Source organism: Podarcis muralis, chromosome 7 (genome assembly GCF_964188315.1).
Source record: "Podarcis muralis chromosome 7, rPodMur119.hap1.1, whole genome shotgun sequence".
NCBI classification, from domain to species: Eukaryota; Metazoa; Chordata; class Lepidosauria; order Squamata; family Lacertidae; genus Podarcis; species Podarcis muralis.
In genome coordinates, this window is record NC_135661.1 from 6322677 (window position 1) to 6345671 (window position 22995).

At 45.4% G+C, this 22995-nt stretch overlaps 1 protein-coding gene across 3 annotated transcripts in view; it reads left to right on the forward strand.

The window, feature by feature from the left end:
• The window catches only part of SLC66A1 (solute carrier family 66 member 1), a 23954-nt gene extending 2599 nt beyond the window's left edge, over positions 1 to 21355 (forward strand). The window contains exons 1-8 of one of the 3 annotated variants that reach the window (XM_028741589.2): positions 854 to 992; positions 4602 to 4889; positions 6165 to 6294; positions 8808 to 8895; positions 14799 to 14956; positions 15760 to 15852; positions 17807 to 17992; positions 20695 to 21355. In XM_028741589.2, coding sequence (XP_028597422.2) covers positions 4717 to 4889; positions 6165 to 6294; positions 8808 to 8895; positions 14799 to 14956; positions 15760 to 15852; positions 17807 to 17992; positions 20695 to 20793 — 927 coding nt within the window. In that variant the 5' untranslated portion in view covers positions 854 to 992; positions 4602 to 4716 and the 3' untranslated portion in view covers positions 20794 to 21355. Of the gene's footprint in view, positions 1 to 853; positions 993 to 4601; positions 4890 to 6164; positions 6295 to 8807; positions 8896 to 14798; positions 14957 to 15759; positions 15853 to 17806; positions 17993 to 20694 lie in introns of those variants that run through there. The other 2 variants (XM_028741590.2, XM_028741591.2) reach the window with 2 other exon arrangements.
• Positions 21356 to 22995: the final 1640 nt, after the last annotated feature.

A 22995-nucleotide genomic window follows, 5' to 3' on the forward strand; every position in this document is an offset into this window, starting at 1 on the left:
AGTGGTACCTATTTATCTACTTGCACTGGTGTGCTTTCGAACTGCTAGGTTGGCAGGAGCTGTGACCAAGCAACGGGAGCTCACCCCATCACGAGGATTCGAACCGCCTATCTTCTGATCTGCAAGGCCTAGGCTTTGTGTTTTAACCCATAGCGCCACCCAAGTCCCTTCTACATTCATAGTTACCCTTAATATTCAAGATTCAATTTAGACCTGTCAGGCGATTTGCATTTTCACGATATTGTTTTAGATATTCTTTAAATGTTATTCATACTTTACACCCTTTCTGGTTTGAGTTTCCTCTTATTATCACAGTCATTTTCGCAATTTCCAAGTATTCTATCATCGAGCTTTGTAGGAATTAGTCGCATTTCCAGTTTTTTGCTACAGTGGTACCTTGGGTTAAGTACTTAATTCGTTCCGGAGGTCCGTTCTTAACCTGAAACTGTTCTTAACCTGAAGCGCCACTTTAGCTAATGGGGCCTCCCGCTGCCGCCACACCGCTGCTCGCGATTTCTGTTCTCATCCTGAAGCAAAGTTCTTAACCCGAGGTACTATTTCTGGGTTAGCGGAGTCTGTAACCTGCAGCGTCTGTAACCCGAGGTACCGCTGCATTCCAAGGCGCCGCCACAACCAAACCGCCGAGCTCCGCCCCGAGCCGCTTCCTAAAGGCGGGCGGCGGGCTCTGCGGGTTCCGTGGGGCTGGCTCCTCGTTCCCTCCGGCCGGGAGGCGGAGCGAGGCCCCGATTCCTCCCCCTTCGGTGGGGCGGGCTCTGCCGTCAGCTGACTCGGCCGCCTCCGCCAACCCTCCCGCCGGCGCCGCAGGGGAGGAGCTGCGGCCGAGTCGGGCGGAGAACAAAACAAAGCCGCGCTCCGGGTCGGCGTCTGAACAGCCGCCAAGAGGAGCGAATCCGGTTTGGGCGCAATGGCAGCCCGGGGCTCGCAGACGAGGTCCAGGAGCTAAAGCGCCTTCAGCATCTTTGGGAATCGGAGTGAGTTGAATGATTGCGGTTGGGGGTTGTCCCCAGGGGAAGCAGGGTTCCTAACCCGGGGGTAGGGCACGATGTTTCCCCCGAGGTCAAACCAGGGCAGGTATTGTTTTAAAACCCTATTTTCCTTTCCCAGCTTAATTTCTTGATGCTAGCTCCATAGGTTTATCGTACTAGCCAAAGGCCAGGGTGATAAAAATTCGTGATGCTAAGTACAATATATTTATAAATTTTATATACCGCTTGATTATTTTTTTTTAAAAAAACCTTCTCAAAAGCAGTTTCCAAAAGGCAAAACGATAAAATTAGCACAAAAAAGTAACAACAATTTAAATAAAATAGCAATAGACTAAAAACAGATTAAAACCCGCATCATAATAATCTGGGGAGGCTTGCGTAAAAATGTTTTTAGCCAGCACCGAAAAGAGGAGAGTGAAGGCTCCTGCCTGATTTGAATGGGCAGGGAGTTCCAAAGTGCATCCACACAAGAAAATTGAGTTATTACTATCTATTGTTATTCCTTGATGACGGTCTTGCAAATGAAATGGAGACCACCTGGAGCTTAGGTTTATCAGGAGGCTGTTTCTCAGCAAGCCCCCATCCCACCGAAGGCCTTGGGTGTGGTTCCTCCTTTCTTACAAAATAAAAAAGCCACTCTGCCTGTGCTCAGAGGCCTTCCTGTGTCCCAGAACTGCCCCCCAGGCTTGGAAAAAAAAAAGAAGGTCATGATTCAGCCTGGGGAAAACCTTATTATTAAGTGGAGTTTGGTAGGGAGGAAAATTTTTTTGTTCATTCTCTTTGATGGTATATTGAATGTTTTTTGATGGGTGGGAGAAGATGAATCGTGGCCCATTGCAACTGCTCCTCCTTTTACAAGACCTAATGATGTACTCCAAGTGGCTTCTTCATTTCCAGACCTCTGCAAAGGTGGAAAGCAGCGATAAACAAGAGTAACACTGGGCATGCACCGAGTATATTCCTCCATGTTTGCTCACAGCCAGTTTGGAATTCGCATCTTTGTGTTCCTTCCACCTGCTAGATCTGTCCTGGGGAAGGTCATTGTGGATGCTATTCTGGCTCCTTTTTTTTTTTTTTTTTGCAACTCTTTATTTTTTTGAAACAGTCTCCCTATTCCTGCAGTGACCAATAAGAGGCTGACCCAAAAGTTCTGGCCCCTAGCTATAGCAAAGTAGATTTTCCCCACCAAATTTCCATCAAGCCAAACCCTCACTGTCCCTTCGGGACAGTTCCTTCTTGGCTACTGTGAGAGAGCAGGATATTCTCTAAATCATGGGTAGGCAAACTAAGGCCCTGGAGCCGGATCCGGCCCAGTCGCCTTCTAAATCCGGCCCGTGGACGGTCCAGGAATCAGCGTGTTTTTACATGAGTAGAATGTGCCCTTTTATTTAAAAGGCATCTCTGGGTTATTTATGGGGCATAGGAATTCGTTCTTTCCACCCGCAAAAGCCCTCACAAGATCTGAGGGACAGTGGACCGGCCCCCTGCTGAAAAAGTTTGCTGACCTCAGCTCTAAATTCTCCAAGTGATCTTTGTCCATGAGGGCTGATGGTTTTGTGACCTCTTTTACACCCGGATCTGTAGAATGAAAAACAGCCTTTTGTCCTCACCTAGAACAGACCAGGGATGTGGGGCTGGGGAGACTCCACTGGACTTCTTCTCAGACAAACATTCGGATAGCAAACCAGGTCACAGTGTGGTAAATACTGAAGTGGTTTGTCACCCTCCTGTTTACACACACCAAGGTGAAGCGCTCCAGAATCTGGTCTTGCCTTTGGACTCCAGTCAGAAAGTTGTTTTTTTTTATAAAAAAAAATCTTTTCACTTTCTTGTTTGGCTGGCAAAAAAAAGAAGAAGAAGAAAAAAGAATTCAGCTTTAGAAGACCAAACTCTCTCTCTCTCTCTCTCTCTCTCTCTCTCTCTCTCTCTCTCTCTCTCTGTGTCTCTCTCTCTCTCTCTCTCTTTCTCTCTGTGTGTGTGTGTCAGAATGAAAAATAAATTTTGTGCTGAAATGACGATTTCTCTGTGCCTGCAAAGCAAGAATATGTGCTAGGGTGGGCAATTCTTGCCGGCTAAAGTCCTCTCTCTTTTCCTTTGCCAGTGGGATTGTGAAAGGGCTCCCTGCTCACGAGCCAAGTGTGACTCTTCCTTCAGCTGTTTTTTTCCCTTCAGCTGTTTTTTTCAGTATGCAAAATGCTGATGGCCCTCGTGTCAGCTGTCCAGATCCCAGAAAAAGTGCTTTGTAAGAGTAGCTGCTTTGGACAGTGCCCAGGGAGGGGAGGGGCGGGTTTGAAAGAGATGGGGGATTTCCCTTGACATTTGGGTCCAGACTGGTAGTTGGAGATACACTACCCCTGAACTTGGAGGCTCCATTAAGCCCCAGTGGCAAATAGCTGTACAGTGGTACCTCGGGTTACATACGCTTCAGGTTACAGACTCTGCTAACCCAGAAATATTACCTCAGGTTAAGATCTTTGCTTCAGGATGAGAACAGAAATCGTGCTCCAGCGGCGCGGCAGCAGCGGGAGGCCCCATTAGCTAAAGTGGTGCTTCAGGTTAAGAACAGTTTCAGGTTAAGTACGGACCTCCAGAATGAATTAAGTACTTAACCCGAGGTACCACTGTACTGGCTTGCATCGAATGTTAAGAGTAGACCAGGGGTAGGCAACCTAAGGCCCGGGGGCCGGATGCGGCCCAGTCGCCTTCTCAATCCGGCCCGCGGACGGTCCGGGAATCAGCGTGTTTTTACATGAGTAGAATGTGTCCTTTTACTTAAAAGGCATCTCTGGGTTATTTGTGGGGCATAGGAATTTGTTCATTTATTTTTTTTTCAAAATACAGTCTGGCCCACCACGTAGTCTGAGGGACGGTGGACCAGCCCACGGCTGAAAAAGGTTGCTGAGCCCTGGAGTAGACCAACCACACAGTTTGGCTAATTTAGGTTCATTCATTTCAGTGGGTCTGCTTAGTTGGATAAAGGTAAAGGTAAAGGGACCCCTGACCATTAGGTCCAGTGGTGGCCGACTCTGGGGTTGCGGCACTCATCTCGCTTTATTGGCCAAGGGAGCCGGCGTACAGCTTCCGGGTCATATGGCCAGCAGGACTAAGCCGCTTCTGGCGAACCAGAGTAGCACACGGAAACGCCGTTTACCTTCCCGCCGGAGCAGTACCTATTTATCTACTTGCACTTTGACGTGCTTTTGAACTGCTAGGTTGGCAGGAGCAGGGACCGAGCAACGGGAGCTCACCCCGTCGTAGGGATTCGAACCGCCAACCTTCTGATCAGCAAGCCCTAGGCTCTGTGGTTTAACCCACAGCGCCACCCGCGTCCCTTGCTTAGTTGGATACAACCCTTTAAACTAGCCTCCTCCAACCTGATTCCCTCTAGATGTTTGTTTAGCGTTCTAGGTTAAAATTATGGATTAAAATTTGTGTCTGAGAAGGCTTTACCTAAAGGGGAAAGTTTTTCGCAGGCATCAGGAAGAATACAATTGAGACATTTGACCAATGTCAATCAGCAGGGAGTTTCAGAGTGCAGCCACACTAAAAGACTGGTTCCTATGACACTTATTTCTTTCCTTTCTTCCTTGGCAGGTTCACGGTTCGGCTATGGACCAACAATCCTGCCTCTTATGTTTCGTGTGACATCTGCGGCCTTGCCTCCCTTTCCCTAAATTCCCTAAATTGAGCCTTTGCTCAGATACGCGCGATGCCGGTTCATCTGCAAATGATCGGTTCCCTGAGCATGAATTTTTCCGATTGCCCCAATGGCTCCCAGTGGGTTTGGGAGATATTCCACGAATGTGCCCAGGATGGCTGGGACATATCCAGTGTGGTGCTGGGCTTGCTCTCCATCTTCTGCTTTGCTGCGGCGTCTTTCCCGTAAGTAACAAAAAGCAAAAACAACAACGGTTGCTTCCTCTTTGGTTGCCTTGAGAGATCAGGTCTCCTAATTGAAGAACTCAACAACCCACTGCTGGAATGACGGGCGAGTTTCTCATTGCTAACCAACCCTGACGCAACATATATTTTTTGGGAGACATGAGTCACTTCCCGCTCGAGCAAGTCTCCTGCTGCCCTTAGGAAACTCTGAGCTTTCCTCTTTTCGCCTTTCTTTGCAATGGCAACGACAAAATCCCTCCAAATGAGACACGAAGCTCACGTGGCTGGTAGTGCGCCCTGCGCTGCAACATTTTGTTGCAGGTTTTCAGCTACGTTGTCTCTTCAAGTAAAGCCCAGGAAATAGATCTACTTATTACTCACCAAATGGATCCAGGGCAGGTTGTGAAAACATCATTTAAAATGAAGTGCATAGGTGAAGCAGCGGTCGTTACTTGCTTCAGATGTCTTGAGGAAGATCGCTGTGTGACAAAATGGTTGCAGGCTAGGTGGCCCATTGACCCTGATACAGCAGCTCTTCTTACATTCTTAAATACATGTATATCTTTTTGCCCAGGCTTTCCTTGACCCAATATTGAAGACCCTGTCTTTATTTGTCTGAATTCCCTGAAATTTTATTTGTTTTTGTCTGCTTTTCTGCTCACCAGAACTTACTTAACCAGGCCTTTGGTTGATTTGATTGACATCCTATGGCCTTTTAAAATGTGGTGGGTTGTTTTTTGGGGGGTGGGGAGTGATTGGGCGCTGTTGTTGTTTTTTATATTGATTATGTCTTTTGTGGTTTTATATTTTGATTTTATTCTCTGAACTGCCCTGAGACCTCCAGGTATAGGGCGGTATATAAATTCAACAGATAAAATTAAAAAATAAACAAATGTTTTGCTGTTTACACCTTGCATTTTTGTTTCAGCGATGTTGTTTGTTCTTGCATCCTACACTTTTTAGAGATTAAAAAATATCATGCAGTTTATGCATACTTTAAAATAAATGAATGTAAAATAAAACCCGTAAAACCAACTAATATCAAAGTAGCAAAACAGAAGCGCAGAACTATCTGTATATATAAAAAGCAATATTGTAACCGTGTGTGTATATGTGTCTGTGTGTGTCTACATGCAGACTTCTACAATCTTACTTTTTTTTGACTGGGGGGCCTGGTCACCTGGAGATATAATGTGCTTGCCCTAGGTGACCAAGCAAAGCTTGACCAGCAAGCCTACTCTAACTGCTTCTTCCTCCAATGTCTCCCCTCTGTAGCCAATACTACCTGGCCTGTAAAACTGGGATTATGGACCAGGCGTTATCTGTCTACTTCCTGTTGGGATGGTTAGGAGGAGATTCTTTAAACCTGATTGGGTCGTTCTTGGCTGACCAGCTACCACTACAGGTAAGAAGAGCCTTTCTGGAGCAGAGTGAACTGAACTGAAATGAAATGGATGCCCTCATCCACGTTTTGCGTGGTTTAAAATAGGACCACTTTGTTTTGCCCTGGTCAGACCTCACCTGGGAGTCCTTTGTCCAGTTCTGGGCATCCAATCCAGATCTGCATTGGCTCCCAGTACGTTTCCGAGCACAATTCAAAGTGTTGGCGCTGACCTTTAAAGCCCTAAACGGCCTTGGCCCTGTATACCTGAAGGAGCGTCTCCAACCCCATCGTTCAGCCCGGACACTGAGATCCAGCGCCGAGGGCCTTCTGGCGGTTCCCTCATTGCGAGAAGTGAGGCTACAGGGAACCAGACAGAGGGCCTTCTCGGTAGTGGCACCCGCCCTGTGGAATGCCCTCCTATTAGATGTCAAAGAGATAAACAACTACCTGACATTCAGAAGACATCTGAAGGCAGCCCTGTTCAGGGAAGTTTTAAATATTTAACGCTGTACTGTTTTTAACACTTGATTGGGAGGCACCCAGAGTGGCTGAGGAAACTCAGCCAGATGGGCGGGGTATAAATAATAAATTATTATTATTATTATTTATTATGAAGGAAATAAGCAGCTATCTTATCTTTAAAAAACATCTTAAGGCAGCCCTGTTTAGGGAAGTTTTTAATATTTAACGCTGTACTGTTTTTAACACTTGATTGGGAGCCGCCAGATAGGCAGGGTATGTATAAATAAATAAATAAATAAATAAATTATTATTATTATTATTATTATTATTATTATTATTATTATTATTATTATTGTCATCATCATCCCAGTTTAAGGATATTGACCAGCTGGAATGGGTGCTGAGGAGGGGGACCCAAGAGGATCAAGGGTAGGCATAGGCTAGGTTACCAAATGTCCCCGGTTCCCAGGGACAGTCCCCGGATTTGCAAATCTGTCACCGGACAAAGTCCGTCCCTGGAATGTCCCCATATTTGAATATCTGTCCCCGGGAAACGTGACAGCGGCAGCCCCAGCACCCCGGAGGCAGCCTGGTAGCGCAGTTGGCTTTGGCTGGCTTCAGGAGCTGCTCGCTGCCGCCACCACTGCCAAAGGTGAACCAGGGACGCCCGGCGCTACAGATCTCCTGCCCCCTTCCCTTTTGTTTTGACAGATCGGGGGAGGCTCAGGAGTCGTGGGCGGGTGGCCGTTGCCTAGGAGGGGCGCAAGGCGCGTGGTTTCTCTTCCAGGCAAGGTGCAAAGCCCTTCTTTCGCACCCTGCAAAACATAAATGCGCAGAGTTTTTTAAAAGGCAGCCCTGTTTAGGGAAGCTTTTAATGTTTAATAGGTTATTGTATTTTAGTGTTCTGTTGGAAGCCACCCAGAGTGGCTGGGGAAACTCAGCCAGATGGGCAGCGAATAAATTATTATTATTATTATTATTATTATTATTATTATTATTATTAATTATTATTATTATTAAAAAAACTGGGCAACGACCGCCCCTGCGACTCCAGAGCCTCCCCCGATCTGTCAAAACAAAGGGGGTGGGGGCAGGAGATCAGGGAAGGTTTGGGAATTGTGGGCAGGCAGCACGCCATTGCACAGTTTTTAAAAAAAGTTTTTTATGTTTCACAGGGTGCGAAAGAAGGGCTTTGCACCTTTATACAATATGCATGTGTGCTTGGGCCCAGGGTCTTTTGCCTCACCATCCCCACTACTGACTCCCTGTTGCTACTCAGTTTCAAAAAAAAAAAAAAAAAAGTGTCCCGGATTCATTGAAAAAAATCTGGTAACCATAGCATAGGCAAACTCCAGCCCTCCAGATGTTTGGGACTACAATTCCCATCATCCCTAGCTAACAGGACCAGTGGTCAGGGATGATGGGAATTGTAGTCCCAAACATGTGGAGGGCCAGAGTTTGCCTATGCCTGATCAAGGGTCTGGAAACCAAGCCATATGAGGAATGGTTGAGGGAGTTGGGGATGTTTAGCCTGGAAAAGAGGAGACATCATAGCCATCTATCTCAATGGCTGTCAGATGGAAGATGGAACAAGCTTGTTTTCTCCTGCTCCGGAGGGTAGGACTCGAACCCATGGCTTCAAGTTACAAGACAGTAGATTCCGACTAAGCGTCAGGAATGACTTTCTGCCTATAAGAGCTGTTTGACGGGGGAACGGACTTCCTTTGGAAGGTGACGGGATGCTCCTTCATGTGAGGTTTTAAAACACAGGTTGGGTCAGAGATTCTTCAGCGATGATTCTTGCATTGAACCATGGGGTTGGTCTAGATGACCCTCGGGTCCCTTCCAACTCTACAATTCCGAGATTCTGTGGAAATGAATTCAGTGAAAGAACGTGATTTGTGACTGCAGTTTAGGGCAATCGTTTTTCCACACTTGATCACTTTGCCGAATCGGTATAGCCTGTGGGTGCAGAATTTTAATTCTTTTAAATTCAGAGTTGCTGTTGACAGCCCTCTTCTCTTTCTCTTTCTCTTTCTCTTTCTCTTTCTCTCTTTCTTTCTCTGCCACAGGTATACACAGCCATCTATTACGTACTGGCAGACCTGCTTATGATGTCCCTCTACCTCTATTACAAAGTCAAGAACCAGAACCGAACCTGTAAGTTTCAACTCACTAACACGGGCCAAGGAAAGCAGACTTTGCAAAACATTAAACAGTTGTAACTTTTTTAAAAACCCAAAACATTAGCCCTGTTTTCAGGAAATATCTTCAGCACAAGTTGGGGCCCCATTTTAGGGTTTGGGGCATGCAACTTAATTCTAGTTTTTACCTCTGGGCATGTGCAGAGTTCTCTGCCCTACTTTGCCTATGGTTAACAACGAACCAAAGTGCCAGGGCTGCAGTTTTCCTGGAATACCCTTTAAACCTTTCTACTCAATGCTCACCGACTTCCAGGGTGGAATGCAAGCTGGTGTGGGTGTGCGCTCTGTACATGCTCTAATGCTTACTTAATTGGCTCCAGGGCTCAACATCTACCCTGCCACTGCATAACCACGTTCCTGTCCTATACATTTTAACTGTTAAAACAAAAAAATTCCTTCCAGTAGCACCTTAAAGACCAACTAAGTTAGTTCTTGGTATGAGCTTTCGTGTGCATGCACACTTCTTCAGATACACTTCTTCAGATACTGTGTATCTGAAGAAGTGTGCATGCACACGAAAGCTCATACCAAGAACTAACTTAGTTGGTCTTTAAGGTGCTACTGGAAGGAATTTTTTTGTTTTGACTATGGCAGACCAACACGGCCACCTATCTGTAATTTTAACTGTTGTCAGTTTGTATAGTGCCATCAGTTTGTGTGATGCTTTAGAGTACAAAAGGGCAGATTGTTGTCTCAAAACACCTACAATCTAAAGTTTGGCAGGGATTCATAAATTAGAAGCCCTGGGTCAATCTTAAATCGTAATCCTTAAATCTTTCCCCACCCTTTAAAACAAAGGACTTGCCTCTCCATCTTGTTAATTCCATCAAACCTTTTTTTTTTTTTTTTAAACCAATCCTTTCTGTAGATCTGTTAACTCTGTGAACAACTTCCTGGCTGCTGATAATGAATTTATGTCTTCCTCTTTTTTTGAGATATTTTAACACTGTGAGGCTGAAGGTCAGTGGCCGGGTGTCATTTTGAGACTGTTCCCCTAAAGGAAAATCTGTTACTGATGTCATAATTCTGGGAAACCCTAAATGTACCCCCAAAAAGTCACAGTAGGGCAAAACATTACTAATAATGATTTATTATTGACTAATTGCACTTTCCCCCTCTATTGAGCTCATGTAATCCCCACAACAATCCGGGGCGGTAGGTTAGACTGAGAGGGCAGGTACTGGCCCCCAGTGAGCCCAATAATAATAATAATAATAATAATTAATAATAATAATTTTTATTTATACCCCGCCCTCCCCAGCCAAGGCCGGGCTCAGGGCAGCTAACAAGCAATAATAAAAACAAGTTGAATGAATACAACTTAAAAACAAGATTAAAATACAACATTAAAATATTAAAACATTAAAATATTAAAATACAGCCTCATCACAGGAGGAGAAAGGAAAAGAAAAAAGAAAGAGGGGGCAGATTTGAACCCTGTTCTCTCCCAGGTTCTGGCAAAACAGTCTAACCACTACGCCACACTGCCTCTCATATCCCAACTTTCCTCCAAGTGGCATACGTAGAATCATAGAATCATAGAGTTGGAAGAGACCACAAGGGCCATCGAGTCCAACCCCCTGCCAAGCAGGAAACACCATCAGAGCACTCCTGACATATGGTTGTCAAGCCTCTGCTTAAAGACCTCCAAAGAAGGAGACTCCACCACACTCCTTGGCAGCAAATTCCACTGTCGAACAGCTCTTACTGTCAGGAAGTTCTTCCTAATGTTTAGGTGGAATCTTCTTTCTTGTAGTTTGGATCCATTGCTCCGTGTCCGCTTCTCTGGAGCAGCAGAAAACAGCCTTTCTCCCTCCTCTATGTGACATCCTTTTATATATTTGAACATGGCTATCATATCACCCCTTAACCTCCTCTTCTCCAGGCTAAACATGCCCAGCTCCCTTAGCCGTTCCTCATAAGGCATCATTTCCAGGCCTTTGACCATTTTGGTTGCCCTCCTCTGGACACGTTCCAGTTTGTCAGTGTCCTTCTTGAACTGTGGTGCCCAGAACTGGACACAGTACTCCAGGTGAGGTCTGACCAGAGCAGAATACAGTGCCACTATTACTTCCCTTGATCTAGATGCTATACTCCTATTGATGCAGCCCAGAATTGCATTGGCTTTTTTAGCTGCCGCATCACACTGTTGGCTCATGTCAAGTTTGTGGTCAACCAAGACTCCTAGATCCTTTTCACATGTACTGCTCTCAAGCCAGGTGTCCCCCATCTTGTATTTGTGCCTCTCATTTTTTTTGCCCAAGTGCAATACTTTACATTTCTCCCTGTTAAAGTTCATCTTGTTTGTTTTGGCCCAGTTCTCTAATCTGTCAAGGTCGTTTTGAAGTGTGATCCTGTCCTCTGGGGTGTTAGCCACCCCTCCCAGTTTGGTGTCATCTGCAAATTTGATCAGGATGCCCTTGAGTCCATCATCCAAGTCGTTGATAAAGATGTTGAATAAGACCGGGCCCAAGACAGAACCCTGTGGCACCCCACTAGTCACTCTTCTCCAGGATGAAGAGGAACCATTGATGAGCACCCTTTGGGTTCGGTCAGTCAGCCAGTTACAAATCCACTGAGTGGTAGCATAGTCAAGACCGCATTTTACCAGCTTCTTTACAAGGATATCATGGGGCACCTTGTCAAATGCCTTGCTGAAATCAAGGTAGGCTACATCCACTGCGTTCCCTTCATCTACCAGGCTTGTAATTCTGTCAAAAAACGAGATCAGGTTAGTCTGACATGACTTATTTTTCAGAAATCCATGCTGACTATTGGTGATCACAGCATTCCTTTCTAGGTGCTCACAGACTGTTTGCTTAATGATCTGCTCCAGAATCTTCCCTGGTATTGATGTCAGACTGACTGGGCGGTAATTATTTGGGTCCTCTCTTTTCCCCTTTTTGAAAATAGGGACAACATTTGCCCTCCTCCAGTCTGCCGGGACTTCACCTGTTCTCCAGGAATTCTCAAAGATGACTGCCAGTGGTTCTGAGATCACATCTGCCAGTTCTTTTAATACTCTTGGATGCAGTTCATCTGGCCCTGGAGACTTGAATACATCTAAACTAGCCAAGTATTCTTGTACTATCTCCTTATTTATTCTGGGCTGTGTTTCCTCTGCTGAATCATTTGCTCCAAATTCTTCAGGTCTGGCATTGTTTTCTTTATCGGAGAAGACTGAGGCAAAGAAGGCATTGAGGAGTTCAGCCCTTTCTGTGTCCCCTGTTTGCATTTCACCATCTTCTCCTCTGAGTGACCCCACGGTTTCTTTGTTCTTCCTTTTGCTACGGACATACCCATAAAAGCCTTTTTTGTTGCTTTTAACCTCTCTAGCAAGCCTGAGTTCATTCTGTGCTTTAGCTTTTCTGACTTTGTGTCTACACGTGCTGGCTATTTGTTTGAATTCCTCTTTGGTGGTTTCCCCCCTTTTCCATTTTTTGTACACATCCTTTTTTAATCTTAACTCAGTTAAAAGTTCTTTAGATAGCCACCCTGGCTTCTTTAGGCACCTTCCATGTTTCCGTCTCATTGGTATTGCCTGAAGTTGTGCTTTTACTATCTCCCTCTTAACAAACTCCCAGCCATCATGAACTCCCTTTCCTTTTAGTATTACTGTCCATGGGATCTCACCCAGCACTTCCCTAAGTTTTATGAAGTCGGCTTTTTTAAGTCAAGAAATTGAGTCCTAGTATGCTTGGCTGCTCCTTTCCACTGTATAGTAAACTTCAGAAGAGCATGATCACTCGCGCCTAATGATCCTTCCACTTCTACCCCACTAACCAGGTCCTCAACATTGGTTAGGACCAGATCTAAAATTGCTGTTCCTCTTGTTGCTTCTCCCACTTTCTGGACAGTGAAGTTGTCTGCAAGGCCAGTGAGGAATCTGTTTGACCTTATGCTCTTGGCTGAGTTTGACATCCAACAAATATCCGGGTAATTGAAGTCCCCCATTACTACCATCTCCCTTCCTTTTGCATGCTTGGCCATCTGTTCCAGGAAGGCATCATCTATGTCCTCCGTTTGGCTTGGGGATCTATAGTAAACTCCCACAATGAGGTCTCTGTTATTCTTCTCTCCCTTAATTTTGACCCAAATGCTCTCACTTTGGCTTTGAGGTTCTAAATCTTGGATCTCTTCACAGGTATACACATCCCTGACATATAACGCCACTCCTCCTCCTTTCTTGTCTGGTCTGTTTCTCTGAAATAGATTGTATCCCTCCATTATTACATTCCAATCGTGGGACTTATCCCAGCAGGTTTCAGTGATGCCTATTATGTCATATTTAGTTTGCTGTACCAAGAGCTCAAGCTCATCTTGTTTATTTCCCATGCTTTGCGCATTAGTGTACAGACATTGAAGTCCATTAATCATTCCCCCGTGTCTCTTATTTAAGGATTTTTTCCTCCCACCACTAGGTCTGTGTGCTGTTTGCTCCATTTGGTCTATGACATTTGGATTATCATCTTCATCAATTAATAGACTCCTACCTTCAGGAGCACTGTCTCCCTCCCCCACATTAGTCAGTTTAAAGCCCTTCTGATGAGGTTTCTGAGATTTTTGGCAAAAACATTCCTCCCAACCGTTGTGAGGTGCAGCCCATCGCTTGCCAGAAGTCCATCTTTAAGAAACTGCAGTCCGTGATCTAAGAATCCAAACCGTTCCTGTTTACACCATTTGCGAAGCCAGCTGTTCACTTCCACTATTTTTCCCTCTCTCCCTGGGCCATGTCGTTCAACTGGGAGGACAGATGAGATGACAATTTGTGCATTTAATTGCTTCAATTTCCTGCCCAGAGCCTCGTAGTCTCTTTTGATCCTCTGGAGGCTATTGCTTGCAATGTCATTGGTTCCCACATGAACCAAGAGGAAGGGGTATTTGTCAGTGGGTTTTATGATTCCTTGCAGTCGTTCAGTTACATCTTGGATCTTAGCCCGATCCATTTTGCCCTCACGAAAACAACCCTGCGGGCTAGAATAGGCCGAGAGGCAGTGACGGGCCCAAGCTCCCTCAGCGAGCTTTGCGGCTGAGTGGGGTCTGCTGTCCCAGGTCCTAGGCTGATGCTCCAAACCACTACGCCACACTGCTGAAATGTTGGGGAAATTGTCAGGCAGAAGCTTGCTGCATTGGTCCAGCTCTGAGGGCCTTCTGGTGGTTCCCTCACTGCGAGAAGTGAGGTTACGGGGAACCAGGCAGAGGGCCTTCTTGGTAGTGGCACCCACCCTCCCATCAAGGAAATAAACAACCATCTGACTTTTAGAAGACATCTGAAGGCAGCCTGTATAGAGAAGTTTTTAATGTTTGATGTTTTAGTATGTTTTTATACAGGGGTCAGCAAACTTTTCAACAGGGGGCCGGTCCATTGTCCCTCAGACCTTGTGAGGGGCTGGACTATATTTTGGGAAAAAATAATGAACAAATTCCTATGCCCCACAAATAACCCAGAGATGCATTTTAAATAAAAGGACACATTCTACTCATGTAAAAACACGCTGATTCCCGGACCGTCCGTGGGCTGGATTGAAAAGGCAATTGGGCCGGATCTGGCCCCCGGGCCTTAGGTTGCCTACCCCTGTGTTAGACGATGTGTTGTTAGTTAATATTTAGTTGTCATTGAGATATTGTCTTTGTGTTGTTATATGTAAATTGTTTTCAATAACAATTGCAAACCCATATTTTTATATGTCCCAGAGTGGCTGGGGCAACCCAGCCAGAGGGGCAAGATACAAATAATAAAATTATTATTATTACTTTGGGAAACTTTTTAAGGGGGTTTCCCATCCCCTTGTTCACACGCCCCCCCCCCCGTCAGTTTTCTGCCTTATCCTAAACCAACTTCCCTCTTTCCCTCCTCAGTCTCCGCTTCAATCAATGCCGCTTTTGCGTTCCTTGTTGTGGGAACAGTGTCTGTGACCTCCTTCCTGGGCAGACCCTCCTCTCTTCCCGGAGATGACACTGCGTCCTTCAGAGGGAGGATGCTTCTCTCGTCCGCAGAAGATCATCCTGGGTGGGAGGTATGCTTGTTTATTTGTTTCACCTAAAGATCAGAAGCTGGAGGTCATGTGAGGCTCAGGGCAAGCCTGGTGCTCAGGTTTCTGCTAGAAGAAACCCCTCCCAATTTATGACATAGTTATGACAAATGTATGATGTTTCACTAAGGGTGTTATGGGTAATTTGGAAAACCTATAAAAAGGGGGGGGGGAACGCGGGTGGCGCTGTGGGTTAAACCACAGAGCCTAGGGCTTGCCGATCAGAAGGTCAGCGGTTCGAATCCCCGCGATGGGGTGAGCTCCTGTTGCTCTGTCCCTGCTCCTGCCAACCTAGCAGTTCGAAAGCACATCAAAGTGCAAGTAGATAAATAGGTACCGCTCCAGTGGGAAGGTAAACGGCGTTTCCGTGCGCTGCTCTGGTTCGCTAGAAGCGGCTTAGTCATGCTGGACACATGACCCGGAAGCTGTATGCCGGCTCCCTCGGCCAGTAAAGCGAGATGAGCGCCACAACCACAGAGTTGTCCATGACTTAATGGTCAGGGGTGGGCACCAGGGGGAAAAGGCTTTGTCAATCCCACCTGCCAATGGACCCAGTCTGTTTCGACTTTACACTATTTTGCCTTTACACACTGTTCCCGGAAAATAACTCCACTGTAAACTGAGAGCTGCCTATATTTCCTTATTCTTGAAAAACTAATAAAAAATATTTTCAAAAAATAGAGGAGGGGAGCCAGAGGGTGGTGGGCTGGTTTGGGCAGAATTAATTTTAAACCTGTTCCGTTCTTGGGCCATTTATTTATTTTTAACGGCCTCGTTTCCTTCCGCAGCCTTTCACCCAGCAAGAAATCATTGGTTTCATTATCGGGTCTGTTTCGTCTGTACTCTACCTGCTTTCCCGGGTCCCACAGATCTACACGAATGTAAGCTGCGCTGGGGGAAATGGGGCAGGGTGTGTTTCAGTACCAATGGCTCTTTCAGGCTGGCTTGGGAGGGAGGCTTAAAGTATCTCAGTGGCAGAGCAACTGCTCTGCATGTCGAAGTTCCTGGGTTCAACTCCCAGTGGATTTCCAGATAGGGCCAGGAGAGACAGGGCGTCTGAAGTCCTGGGTGGCTACTGCCAGTCAGAGAAGATCAAGCTAAATGGAGCAGTGGTCTGACTCAGTAGAAGGGCAGCTGACTTTGCTTTTGTTTAAATGGGCCCTTTTCTTTGAACCATGAGGACTAGAATTTTACTTTAAAAAAAAAACTTATTGATACAGTGGTACCTCGGGTTACATACGCTTCAGGTTACATACTCTGCTAACCCAGAAATAGTGCTTCAGGTTAAGAACTTTGCTTCAGGATGAGAACAGAAATCGTGCTCTGGCGGCGCAGCAGCAACAGGAGGTCCCCTTAGCTAAAGTGGTGGCTCAGGTTAAGAACAGTTTCAGGTTAAGAACGGACCTCCAGAACAAATTAAGTTCTTAACCCAAGGTACCACTTTAAATGCAACACTTACAAACACAAAACCAACTTATTGTACATAGATACATACACCTCTCAACTTAGATTACAAAAAAAGAAAAAAGAAAACATACAAACATAAATCTTGGCTTCCCTCCACCTGTTCGTGGCCTCCTTTGTTTCTTTTCTTCTTTTTGCTGTGTTATATTATTTTTGACTTGTCTCATCTTATACCCGTTTCTTCTTAATTTTTTACTCTATAAGTTTCATTCATTGCATATTGATATATTAATAATAGAACCATGTTTTTTGATGTATTTCTTCATGCAAGTCCACTCTATCAGTTTTTGGTCTGATTGGCTTCTTACCACTGCTGTAAGTCTTGCTGATTCTATATATTCACAAAATCTTATTTGCCATTCTCTTATTGAGGGAGTTTTTTCTCCCTTCCAATTTTTTGCTATAATCATTTTGGCCGCAGCAGTTGCATATAAGAAAACTTTTTCCCTAGCGGCAGGAATATAGAATTTTACTTTCTTTTTAGCAGGTGGCAGAGCGTTCTGCTTTGAATGCACGTGATCTGAGGTTCCAAAAGGTTGGGCTGCTGGTGAGGGGAAAGGCCCTTCCCTGGCCTGTGGCCCTGGAGAGCGGCTGCCAGTCAGAGTAGACTGTATGGGGCTAGATGGTTGAATAGTCTGACCTGATCCAAAGCAGGCTTTGCTCATTTTCTGCAGTGGCTGCGGCTGGGTGGGAGAGAGCTCAGCTCAGTTTGGCTGCTAGAAACAAACCTTTTGCACCTGGTAGATCTGAAGAACGCAAGTACAGCCTGGCTACTGGATCAGACCAATGGCTCATCTATTCCAGTTCTGACACCCAGATGCCCCAAAGGGAAGCTCAGAAGCAGGACCTGAGCCCATCGCTCTTGTGATTCCCAGCATTCAATATCTAGAGTTTTACTGCCTCCAGGCAGAGCATAGCCATCATGGCTAGTAGCCGTTGATTTGGGATTCTAGTAAAAAAAACAACCCAATGTAGATCTGAGAAGCCTGAAGTCTGCTTCTGTCTGCACGATTCCAAACGCATCTGCATTGTTTGACTTAGATGTCCACAACTGCACCCCATTCTTCCCAATTCTCTGATAGGTGTTCAGTCCCTGAAGGAATTGCCAGGTAAGGCTGGGAAAAGACTCCCTGCCAGAAAACCTTGAGAGCTGCGATTGTTGTTGCTGTTGCTGCTAATAATAATAATAATAATAATAATAATAATAATAATAATAATAATTTATTATTTATACCCCACCCATCTGGGTTTCCCCAGCCACTCTGGGCGGCTTCCAATAGAACACTAAAATACAATAACCTATTAAACATTAAAAGCTTCCCTAAACAGGGCTGCCTTGATAATTGCAATTCTTCTTAACTTACCCTGCAGTTCAAGAGGAAATCGACCGTCGGCATATCTTATTCTCTCTTCGCTCTGGTGATGCTGGGGAACACTTTGTACGGACTCAGCGTCCTGCTGAAAAACCCGGATCGGGGCCAAGCTGAAGGCAGCTACGTCATCCACCACCTCCCATGGCTGATTGGCAGTTTGGGAGTCCTGGCTCTCGACATCATTGTATCCTGTCTCTGTCTGCCCCGACACCCCCACCCCCAGCCAGAGTTCACATTTTTTTTTACGTTTCTGCAGAGGCAAAATCCCGTGCAGAGATGAGAATTCTGTAGACAATGCATCATAGTGGTTAGAGCCATACCTTTTAATTATTTACCCAAGGAATCAACTCTCTGCTTACTGAGTGATGTTGGGCCTAAGCTACCAAACAGGCCTGCATGGGTAAAACTGGGATTGGGTCCACCTACGCCAGCTCAGCTCCTGGGAGGAAAGTGGGTCTACTCTGCTGCACCTTCTCTTCTGCTCCTCTGCCCTGTCTTCATGCAAATCCAGAATTGTGATGAAACATTCCAATGGGGCTGCGTGACGACAGCCTTATGTTTTTATCTATATAGGAAGATATATGTTGCTGCCTTGATTTCTTTTCTCTCTTTTTTTGCAACACCACATTTAAGTAGCAAGGGTCTTTTAAAAAAAATAAAAGGATTACACAGATTAATTTGATATTTTTTTAAAAAAAATATTTATTAAGAGTTTCAAAATTACAAAAAGAAAGGAGAAAAAAAGAAGAGACAACACTACAATACATAAAAAATAAAAAAACAAAAAAAACCAATACAACAACACAACAACAAAAAGAAAAAGATACAAATCCCGTATTACATATCTTTACCTTTCATTTGCTTGTTTCATTGACCTCCTCACACCTCCCTTTTTGTATTCTAGCTTAATTAGTTGTTTCAGCAAATTCTTTCCATCTTTCTCAATTTTTATTAAATAATTTATCTTAACAGTCTAACCTATTACTTAACTCAGCAGATCCTTTCCATCTTTCACCATATTCTGTTATTCAATTTGCCTTAATTTATTTCACCTTATCTTACCGTAAAATACCTTAGAGCTTAAAACTTAATACTTATTTATACATAACTCCTTATATCATTTCTACTAAAGCCAGATAGTTTCATTCCAACATTTCCCCTAATATTCATTAATTTACACTAATTCCCAAAATAACAATTTTTCTTTATAAACTTTCTTCCAATCTCCATCCAACGTCCCTTCTTCCTGGTCTTGGGTTATGTCAGTCCTTACTGTCCATTCCATCTAGTCCATCAACCTGGTAATCTTATGTCCGAGGCTCTTAAGTCTCTTCCATGCCCCTTCTGCAGATCTTCTTCTTGTTGTTTATACTTGCACTTTTCCTTGTCTTTTGTTGGTCTCTTTCTTTCCTTTCTCATTGAGGAGTAGGTCTCTGGGGGGTTCCAGCCCAAAATTGTCTCCCCTCATCAGACCAGCCCATTCCCCAGAGTCCCACTCCCCGCAGTCATCAACGTAATCCAGAAAATATTTAACAGCATGTTTCAAAGCCCCTCCGAAATTAAGAGGCTCCTCAGCTCCAGACTTCCCCTGGCCCACTCCAAATTCAGTCTTCAAAAACAGTGGCTTATGCTCCTGCAGGGCCTCAGATCTCTCCATTTGTATTACTTGAGGTGCTACCGCAACCTCGTCCATTATCTTCTGCACTCGTACTTGCCCAGTTAAAACAGGTTCCTGAGTTGGTCCCTGAATGATTTCTGTATCAGTATTCCCTGCAGCCATCATCAAATCCATCTTTTCATTCATCAAATCCATCTTCTCATGCATCTGCTCCAACAGAGCACTTGTCTTGCAAAGAGCAAGCACCAAAGCTTCCTCCCAACACATTTTGTCCAAGGTCAAAAGACTGGTCCCACGATCTTAATCTTACAGCTGTAGAGTCCCCAAGCAGACTGCAGCAACAATTTAACAAGCTCCCTCTAGAGGAGACAATTTCTATTTGTAACCGTCTTTTTAAAGCAAGTCCAACCAAGGAAGATTACTTTCATTTTTCAAATATTTTGTTTCTTTAAAATGCAAAAGGTAACATTGGAATCAGTTTGTATCTCTTTTTTAGCTATCTGTCAAAATGTTCCATTCACAGTCAATGAACGTCTCCGACAATTTCTGTCTCTGACACCCCGTTCCCAGGTTTGAGACGGTGGAAAATTATCTTTCTTTACTCCCTCTCCTGCAGGCTTAAACAGTCAAATTCCCCCCCCCCCTTTTCTCCTGCTTCCAAGGGGGGTTTTAGTGGTTATAAATGAAGGAAATTTCGACCTTTATAAACGACTTTCCAGGCTATTAGCTTACAAGGTTTTGCTTCAGTCTATTTACAAAAAGCGGAAGGCGGACTTCCTGTTTTGAGCCTTCCCGCTTCGATGCCAAATTAGTTTGTTTCTTGATCCAATTTTCCGTTTCTACTCACAGGTACATGTTTAGAGTCCAATTGTCCACAGGAAAAAGTCAACGCTCTCCGGCAATGGCCGTGAAAGTAGCAATCAGTTCGCAGCACCGCGCTGCTCACCCCACTTCGCTCCGGAGCCCCAAAATGGGGTTCCCCGCGAGTAGGGGAGGCGCTCCTGGTGCCCTGCTGAACCCCACGTTCCCAGGCTTCCTCCACCTGGGATTTCTAGCGGGTCCCTACCTTCGCCGCGGCGGGAAGACCCAGTTTCCACGGAGCCAGTTCCTCCGGTTGGAGGAACTCCGCCATTCGCCAATGGCGCAAACCCGGAAGTCCTACACAGATTAATTTGAGATGGACCAATGGTAAAATCAAGAGGCACACAATTAAAAATCAAAACTGGCTCTTCCTGTTGCAGAAACTGTCCTTAACTTCACCAATTCAGATCTCGTTTCAGTTCCTTGCCTACCGCCGGAAGAGGCTACCGTCACTTGAAGAGAGAGAGGCTCTCCTGGGTGCACAAGAGGAACCTACCGAAAGCTGACAAGGCACGATTTTTAAGTGAATGAAGATGCTGTGAAGGCCTTCTCCATTCCTCTGGACCTTGGAGAGCATGCAACAGTTAAATCTTTTACTGTTGAACAGATCGTTCTCCTTTTTGGGGTTGGGCTGTGACTACCTCTAAACGGACAATGTTTCTATTTAGAAGGGTGGGCTGGGGAATTAATCTCACAGGTTGTAAGCTGAGGAGTGAAAATGGTGCATTTTTAAAAAAAAATTTAAGTGTCTTTTGGAACTCAAGATGCACATAGCTCCCTCTTCACAATCACAATCCAAAATAAGGAAAAATGTAATTTAATGAGGTGGTTTGGATGGGATCAAAGGGAAATCACTGCAAGTAGGGATTGGGTAAAGCTATATCTCTGGGCTTCAAAGAGTTATTTGCCGTCATAAACACAGTCACAGGTGAATTCTGCCAAGGCCCATCGAGGCTGAAGGGCAGAGGTCTTGTTCTGGCACACACGTTGGGCATTCATTGTGAATAAGTGTTTTATTTGCACAGATGGATAAATATGAAAATAAACTTAACCCCTGCTTTCTAATAATGTCTGGACGCATTGGGAGAAGACGAAACAGAACCGTGGACAGCCAAGGAAGCTCAATGTTGGAAGATTCAGGGCAGGTAAAAGTCTTCACACAGCACATAGTTAAAAGTGTGGAACTTGCCCCATAGGAGGCAGTCACAGCCACCAACTTTGAGAGTATTGGACAAATTCATAGAAGAGAAAAGGTCTATCCATGACAGAGGCAGCAGTTGCTGGAAACAGAGGGCTGCTGGTTTCCCATTGGGGCATCTGGTTGGCCACTGGATGTTGGACTAGATGGGCCTGAGCCAGCAGATCATCCTCTATACAATCATACCTCGGGTTAAAGTCGCTTCATTTTGAGCGTTTTCAGGTTATGCTCCGGGACGACCCAGAAGTAACGGAACGCGTTACTTCCGGGTTTCGCCGCTTGCGCAGACGCTCAAAATGAGGTCATGCGCAGAAGCGGTGAATCATGACCCGCGCAGACACAGGTTGTGTTCTGCTCAGGATGCAAATGGGGCTCCGGAACGGATCCCGGCGCATCCAGTGGTACCACTGTATTGTTAATCTTGGCCACAATCTGTCTCCTCTCTTCAGTGTCGATATTTGAACAGGATAGGTTTCCTGGGGGTGTTTTAGTCAGCCTAAACTCTGGAAAGGTGAGGGTGCATCCCCCACAATAGGTAAAGGGCCGACTCTGGGATTGCGGAGCTCATCTCGCTTTATTAGACGAGGGAGCCGGTGTACAGCTTCCAGGTCATGTGGCCAGCAGGACTAAGCCGCTTCTGGCAAACCAGAGCAGCGCACGGCAACGGCGTTTAGCCTCCCGCCGGAGCAGTACCTATTTATCTACTTGTGCTTTCGAACTGCTAGGTTGGCAGGAGCTGGGACCAAACAGGAACTCACCCCGTCGTGGGGATTCGAACCGCCGACCTCCTGATTGGCAAGCCCTAGGCTTTGTGGTTTAGACCACAGCGCCACCCGCGTCCATAACAAGTTGACTGCAAAAATGATACTAGAAGACTCTGGTTGTGAATACAGAAGTAGGTGACCTCTAGTACAGTGTTTCCCAACCTTGGGCCTCCAGCTGTTTTTGGACTACAACTCCCATCATCCCTAGCTAGCAAGACCAGTGGTCAGGGATGATGGGAATTGTAGTTCAAAAACAGCTGGAGGCCCAAGGTTGGGAAACACTGCTCTAGTACAACTCAAGCCAGCCCATCACTCTTCCCAGGAAATACTTTGCTGCTTTAAAATGTAGGCAGGTCATGTAATTCAAATTGAGGCCGGTTTGTGGAGGAAAACACCTCAAAACAGAGTAGGAACTTTCTTCACACTCTTGACAGACACCTCTCCTTCCCTCCCAGCACTTCAATTCTCAGAGCTCCCTGTGGGGAGGGATGGGCTGCTAAACCACTCTGGGAACTCTAGTTCTGAGGGGGTAAAATGTGCCCCCCCAACAACTTTTAGCATCCTTAACAAAACTACAGCCATGACTGTTTAAGTGGTATCATAGAACTTTAAATGCACGGTGTGAATGTGGCCAGTCTTTCAACATAGCCCAGTGTTTTTCAAATTTGGATCTCCAGCTGTTGTTGGACTACAACTCCCACGATCTCTGACCAATGGTTCCACTAGCTGGGGATGATGGGAGTTGT